Raw genomic sequence first — 7,279 nt, 5'->3', positions numbered from 1 at the left:
GATTTAGACTTGACCGTTTAGATTGCATTTGGCTTACGAGGTGTGCAAACCGTCCGACAAAGAGGCTTGGGATTAATGACATGTGGGACAATAATGCCATAGAGCAACGAAAGGTCACGATCACGAGTAACCGACGCAGGTTGCTTGTTTGTATAAAAAGGACCAGTGGCAAAACCGTGAATAACTGTATCTGTAGTGCCAATGAGGCATGAATTCTATATACAGCACTGGACTGGGTACAATACTTCCAGCCGGGCAAATGTCACATCAATACCTGTTTAGAATATGTAGTCTGTTTTAAGATTCGTGTCGGATTAAAACGAACAACTAAGATCTCATTCTACTTGGTGCATCAATACCTGTTTAGAATATGTAGTCTGTTTTAAGATTCGTGTCGGATTAAAACGAACAACTAAGATCTCATTCTACTTGGTGCGGTACTGCACTTGACCTGAATTCATAGGCATCGGGGTCATAACCATTAATAGTCCTACTCACACACACACTCTCTCTCTCTCTCTCTCGTCTTACCTCACTGCACTCCCTCTCACTAAAAAGTTTATAATATTCTTTAAATCAATTCTGTTAAAGTATTTTGGTACAGTAATTTGTTTCCGAATTCCGAAGAGAAGAAAGAACTGGATGACTGCGAACTAGGGTTTCTTTAGCCGGATCTGGTAAATATTTCAAACATATTTTAAACGGTCTTTTGTTTGCTTTTTGTTTTTTTTAATCTTCGAGTATTCAGTAGAGAAGCCCAATGTTGTCGGTTGTGGGACTTGTTTTCTTACAAATATTGTCTTTTTGTCGTTTCTTGATTGAAGAATCGAGCAATTGAGAATTAGATCTTAGGAAATTTCAGTAAAGATTGTCGAATTTATTCTTTATTGATCGATGTTCAGTGGTTTGAGATCCGGGTGTGCTTTAATCGAAAGGCTTCTCCAATAAAAGGGTTTTGGTTTTATAATTTATGCTGTGAATGCTGCAGTTTAAAGTGCGGATTGGAAATTTTTGTGGTTTTTGCTGGGTTCCTTTGTGCTTCTAGCATGGAGCATTTTGTTCCACTTGTGATCTATGGTATTATAATCTCGCCTGAGGTTGGTATAGCTACCCATCGTAGTTCTATCTGTCAAGAATCGCTTAAAAGAAATTTGAGAATAATAAAGTAAATGCTCATCACGTGTTTTATTTAATGCATGTAATCTGTTATACTAAAAGCTGAAAGTAATGGTGCTATTATGAGTGTTAATTCATCGCTGCTTTTATATTCACTGATTTGTGAGCCTCCTGCATTTAATTGAAAAAGAATATCATAAATAGTTTTTGTTTTTGCTTTGCTTTTGGCATGGATAATTAAATAATTTCTTTTCTCCTGCTTTAGATTGAAGTCAATATGACTTGATCCTCTGATTAATGCTATTTTTTGTTTATTAATTAGGTTTATCTATTGTTGAGTATGGATTAGCGCCCTTCAAGAGTTAATTCTTCTTTCTTTAACACTTGAAAATGGAGAGAGAATTAGACACACTACTTGATTATGTTATTTTTCAGACATCGTCAGTCCAAAACAGGTAGCTCATGAAATAACTAGTGGTTGTTATTGTTAAATTTGATCTCCTTTTGTGCTTGTTAATGTAAATTGCATTAAATATTATTTATCGACAGATACGATGCAATAGCTTGTTGCAAGGGTGAAAGAGAGAAGCTTGTTTCTGGACCCCTTGATCCATTAGCACTGCTTCTAACAGATGCAAAGATGATTAAATCAAACTCAACAAATGGTACATTCAAGCTGCAGTCAAATGATGTTACTGCCTCGCCTTGGTTCAACAAATCCACTCTCTTGAGGTAGATACTGTAGTTTTTTAAATCATCTTATATTATTTTTTTTTCTATTTGATACGAAATTTGAGTTTTTTTTTTCAGATTTTTGCATGCAGTAAATTCGCCTGAGATGCTGAAATCTATTGGTGGAATCCTAAATGAGATGTCTCAGCTGGAAGAAACTAGAAAGTTCCATCTCTCTCTTTATTCAAAGGTACTTAAATTTTTTTTTTTTTGCAAAACGAAGATTAGCGATGTGTGAGCTTTTCTAGTTTTCTGATTTCCTTTCTGATCTATAGGAACAAAATCGCCTTGGTGGAATCTCAGGTATATTCAACTCTTACTTTCTGATCTCGTAATGCTTTTTTTTTTTTTCCTTTTTGTTTGCCATTTATTTTAATTAAACTTCTGTTGTTTTGCTGTGTCAGGTGGCTTCTTGGATAATGTGGGGATGGTACAGCAAGTAAATTCTTCTTTGAACATTTGTTATTCTATTGCGATTATTGTTTAAACACGCCACACATATCTGTTAGAGTCAGTAAACAGTAAAAGATGCTCTGTAAGAATGACCGGATTTAAATTTATCTACTGTTTTTTGTCATTCTACCTCTCTGAACAACAGCAAATGGGAATGAGGTCATATCAGCTGCAATAGTTTTTTTTTTTTAGTAAAGGTTGGAGGTCAAGCCACCCAACAATTTAATACCCTTGTTATTATAACAAAGGATTTCCCCCATCCGGGTTTCGAACCCATGACCTCTTACATAGAGATCATGTGCCTTTGCCACTAGACCAAAGACTAGTTCTCATATCAGCTGTAATAGTTTTCTGCAAATTTAGCTTGTTTTATTTTCAAAGGGCATAGTGCAATCTAGACAATCTCTGGTTGTTACCTAGGCACTGGGTTAAGTTGATTTTCATAGATTTATGGGTCAACATTTCCTAATTTGTGATTCCCCAATGTTTTATATTATTCTAGGTAAATGCTAGGACTGTTACATCAGAAGCAACAAAGTAAGTATCTCTCTTCTGTATTTCCATTTTTAATTTTCTCATTGATTCTTGTCTGCGCTATCAACTAACATTTTTTTTCTCACAGGAACGAGTTAATTCGAGCCCTAGATTTGAGACTCACAGCATTAAATGAGGAAGTGGCAGTAGTTTTCAGTGGGGCCATAGGCTCTAATATATCCCCGGAGGAGTTATCCTATCTTAGTTCATTTGTTCATCATTTTTGCACACCTGATTTGAGGTACTTTTCCTTACTTTCACCAGTTCTCTTGAGTTGTAATCTGTTGTGCTGATTTGCCACAGCAACGCGTATTAGAATATTAGCTTCTTTTACAATTGATAATGTACTGGTACCAATTGGAGAGGAAGTCTTTGCTGACAGATGCTACTCTTTTGTTTTATGCCTTTCAGGGATTCCATATCCAAGAATCTAAAAACAATCCTAAACCATCATCCTAGTGAACAAAACAGCAGTAACCAATCTGAATGTGCCATCAGGCGGATTAATACAACTGGTGTGTCCCCAGCCAAAATAGCACAGGTTGAGCGTGAAAGCTCTACTGAGAGTGAAGAAGAGAGAAGCACTTCTGGTGCTGAAGAATCTGAAACCATGGCAGAAAGAAGCCGTCCTGTCATACGGGCCCCATCCCCTAGACGATCAGCCTCTCCAATGAGAAGAGTTCAGATTGGGCGTTCTGGGTCCCGCAGGGCACAAGCTATTGCCATTAAGAGTCTCAGCTATTTCTCCGGTAGAGACAGGTCAACCTATGACCAAGGCCCAGATGACAGTGGTGAAGAGGGTGATAACCGGTCAACTAAAAAAACTGAAGTTAATGTCACAAGGATAAGTGTTAAAGATGCAATTAGTCTTTTTGAGTGCAAGCAGAAGGATGAGGGTGGCGATGGTAGTAAAAAGAAAACCTTTGGGTTTGTTGGTGCCAATAAAGCAGTTTTGCGTAGATGGAGTTCTGGTATGGGAGAATCATGTACTAGTCAGAATTCTTCTACTGATTTGGTTTCTGATAAAAATGATTCTACCAATTTGCTTCCTGAGAGGGATGAGAAGGTGGAGGAAGTGGTGAAGGCTGAGATTGAGAACCGATCTGACAAACTGGCACTGGAAGAGGGAGAAATGGAGGATCCAGTGAGTGTCACCACAGAAGAAATGAAGTCTCAACATGAGGAGTTTAGTGACAAAGCGTTGGCTTCAGCCGAGTGGAATCGTCAAAAGGAAGCTGAGCTTAATGAAATGCTTCTGAAAATGATGGGTAGCAAACCTGGTAAATACGGGTTGGTGGGTTCAAAACCTAATGATCAGAAAGGAGATCACTATAGTCAGTACAAGGAGAAAAGAGATGCAAAACTTAAAGGTCAGAATACTGTAAAACGAGTTGCCAAACAAGTGCAAGAGACCGTCAACAAGCCGGCATCTATTTCTAAAAAAGCCGGTGCTGTTAAAGAAAAGAAAATCTCACCAATTCCCCAGCAGAGGCAACCAAGGAGAAGTTCATCTCCTCTAGTTGCACCCAAAAAAGAAGCCTTGAAGGCAGCAACGCCAGCTTCTTCTAGAAAAGCATCTCCAAGAGCATCCCCACTGCCATCTACTCGCAGCTCTTGGTCCACTGGTCCAGTTACAACAAAATCAAATTCCTCCCAGAAAAGTAAAAACAGTACTGCTTTAAATAGTAGTACCAATAGTAATACACCAATCAGCAGGCGTAAGCCACAGCCACAGGTTACACCTCCAGCCCAGCCTAACCTCAAAACCTCAAAACCCATTAAAACCAGTAAGGAAAGCACAACTGGCCCAAAATTACCTGTAAAAGGACAAGAAGAGAAAAAGCCGAAGACAGTGGTGAAAACAAGTAGAGTTGCCAAACCGAAAAATTCATCTTCTTTGGTAGATGAGTCTTGTCCACCGGCCAAGCCAAGTTTGTACAACAAGGTCACTAAAAAGAGCAGTGTGGTACCATTGGAATCTAAACCGTCTTTGAAGAAAAGCCCGGTGCCAGCAAAGGCTAAAGTTTCTGCTACTGTCCCCTCCCCAAAGGACAGTGTGAAATCTCTTAGACAGTCCCAAGAGAAAGATATGCCTTCTTCTATGGCACCTACTGGAGTACCTGAGGTTAATCTTGCTCCACCAAAAAATGACCATGATACAGAGGTAAAAGTCTCACCTAACGACGAGCCAAATGTGAAAGAAATGGAGAACATAGTGGAAGTGCATTTAGAAGTGACCGAGAGTAGCTTTCCTGATTCTTCCCATGGTATCATCACTCCCACTGAGGTTCAGACAGAGGATGACTTGGGCATCTCATCAGCTGCATGGGTGGAGGAAGCTAACCAGTTGGAGGCTGAAGTGATTTCTGAAATTGGAGAACAATCACCTGAAGCCTGCCCTACTGACACTGTCATGGAGCCAGCCCTATCCTCCAGCCCTAAAATCCGCCATTCTTTATCCCAAATGCTACAAGCTGACACACATGAACCCGAAATTATCGAGTGGGGTAATGCAGAGAACCCACCAGCTTTAGTTTTCCAAAAGGATTCACCAAAAGGCTTTAAGAGGTTATTGAAATTTGCCAGAAAGAGTAACAATAATAGTACTAGCAGTAACAAAGGAGAGGCAAATTCAAATGGGTGGGCCAGTCCTTCAGTTTTATCTGAAGGGGAGGATGATGTGGAGGAATACAAAGGAGCCGCTGGAAGGAATGCGGGCCCAGTTCAAATCCGGGGGCATGGCCTGCAGAGGGGTTTTTTGAGTGAGAGCTTTGATGGCGGCTTTACAAATAAGAGAGGAATCGGTAGTGGAAAGACTAACACCATCTCTTCAGGTATGATACTTCTGTGGAACTTGAATAAATGACATTCTAGTTCTGTATTCATTAAAAATAACCTGAGCAACCAAAATTATGATATTTGCCAATATAACATTTATAATTTCTTCTTTCTGCAAGCAAAATACAAACTTTATTCAAGATATTTGCAAATAAGATACCTTATGTGCTTTTGAGAAGATCTACAATTTGACAATTTCCATGAGTTTCCAATAAGTTGTCCTTTCTCCAAGTCCAAATTTTACCATCATTAAAGTTGAGTCAAAGACAAAAATGTCAGGATCTCAGAAAAAAAAAAAGAGGAAGAGAAAAACAGTCAAAGCTGATTAAGTAAATTGTTACTATCTTGCAAAAATAGAAATTGTTGGGTTCTTATTGGCAACTTTGGTGGATGGTTATGTGTAATTTGTGAAAAGACATTTCTTTTTAAACCCATGCTTGAACACAGCCTTTGTTAATTGGATCATGGACTGGTTAGTACAGCATCCATGTGGAATTATTTAAGAACATTCATATGCTGAGAAAGTTTTTATTGATTTGTAAATCTTTGGCATTCTTTTATTTAGCTCAATCAAACGGTATAAACCTAAACTCCTTGAGCTCAGATAAGTTGCGTGAAGGGAATACTTCATCAACCAAAGGTAACTGTTTTCTAATATTCAAAATACTTTTTAATCTGTTCTTTCTTAACCAGAGTTAATGTTCTAATTTTTGCAACTCACGCCAAAAGCTTTCAGCCTGTTGCAAATGACCAAATTGGATGATAGAAAGATCTGTTATAGACCCAAATTAAAATATAATCAAACTAAAAAACTTCATTATTGATATTCTAATTCAATATCAAGTAGTTATAAAACAATTGGTTTTTGAGTAAATTTTTTTAGTGAGGGCAAGGTTAATATTTTGATAGAGTTAACAAGTTTGATCATTCGATATTTTTTTGCTATTAACACAATTAGACTGGGTTTGTTAGTTGCATGAGTAAGTTGGGTGATATCTGCAACTAGTCTGAAATACTTGGCACACATTGCAGCAGCTTTTTCTTGTTATTCTACTTAATTTTCTTCTGTTGTTTTTCACCAGCATCAAGATCCTTCTTCTCCCTTTCAAACTTTAGGAGCAACAAATCTAATGAAACGAAGCCGAGATAGATAGCATGTCTGAATTTTTTTTTAAATACTAGGAAATTATGTGAAGTTTTAATAGTTACCACCAAAATATGTAGATTGAGGTTGGTGTGAGGTTTATGTCTAGGATGAAGCTTCTCGGTTGCCCTTTGATATACTGTTTGTTTCTTCGGCTTTTGTCTGTTTATTGAAAGATATATAATGTAAGAGTGTATGCCGATGTAAATTTGTTAAAATTTGATATTTTAACGTTTCCATGTACTTTTGGGCAGGATTGCAGTACTAACATTTAACAGAATTTTTAGATTTTCTTTTGTCCGCTTCTTTTCTAATGCAAGCAGCGTAACCCTGTTAGAAATGTTCGGTAACTTGACATTTTCCGTACAAATAATATTGAGAAAGAAAATAGGGAATGTCGTTCTCTTTTTGTTTTGTTTTTCAATAGTTTTTGGTTTTTGTTTTCTATCCTTTTTTTATATA

General features: G+C 37.7%; 1 protein-coding gene across 4 annotated transcripts; it reads left to right on the top strand.

The window, feature by feature from the left end:
- The first annotated feature begins 519 nt into the window (after nt 1-519).
- LOC144555172 (uncharacterized) lies at nt 520-7,098 on the top strand. 4 transcript variants are annotated; one of them, XM_078303412.1, is made up of 11 exons: nt 520-677; nt 1,439-1,571; nt 1,666-1,848; nt 1,927-2,038; nt 2,124-2,151; nt 2,253-2,278; nt 2,804-2,838; nt 2,924-3,076; nt 3,247-5,669; nt 6,239-6,313; nt 6,756-7,098. In XM_078303412.1, the coding sequence occupies exons 2-11, from the start codon at nt 1,507-1,509 to the stop codon at nt 6,821-6,823; spliced, it is 3,168 nt and encodes a 1,055-aa protein (XP_078159538.1). In that variant the 5' UTR covers nt 520-677; nt 1,439-1,506; the 3' UTR covers nt 6,824-7,098. The 4 variants fall into 4 exon arrangements, with proteins under 4 accessions (XP_078159538.1, XP_078159536.1, XP_078159539.1 ...); XM_078303410.1 differs by having other exon boundaries at nt 2,253-2,287; XM_078303413.1 differs by lacking the exon at nt 520-677 and adding an exon at nt 763-1,097.
- Nucleotides 7,099-7,279: the final 181 nt, after the last annotated feature.

Source organism: Carex rostrata, chromosome 6, assembly GCF_964058835.1.
Source record: "Carex rostrata chromosome 6, lpCarRost1.2, whole genome shotgun sequence".
Taxonomy (NCBI): domain Eukaryota; kingdom Viridiplantae; phylum Streptophyta; class Magnoliopsida; order Poales; family Cyperaceae; genus Carex; species Carex rostrata.
The sequence above is the reverse complement of the archived record's forward strand: the minus strand, read 5'-3'. Positions and strand labels throughout refer to the sequence as shown.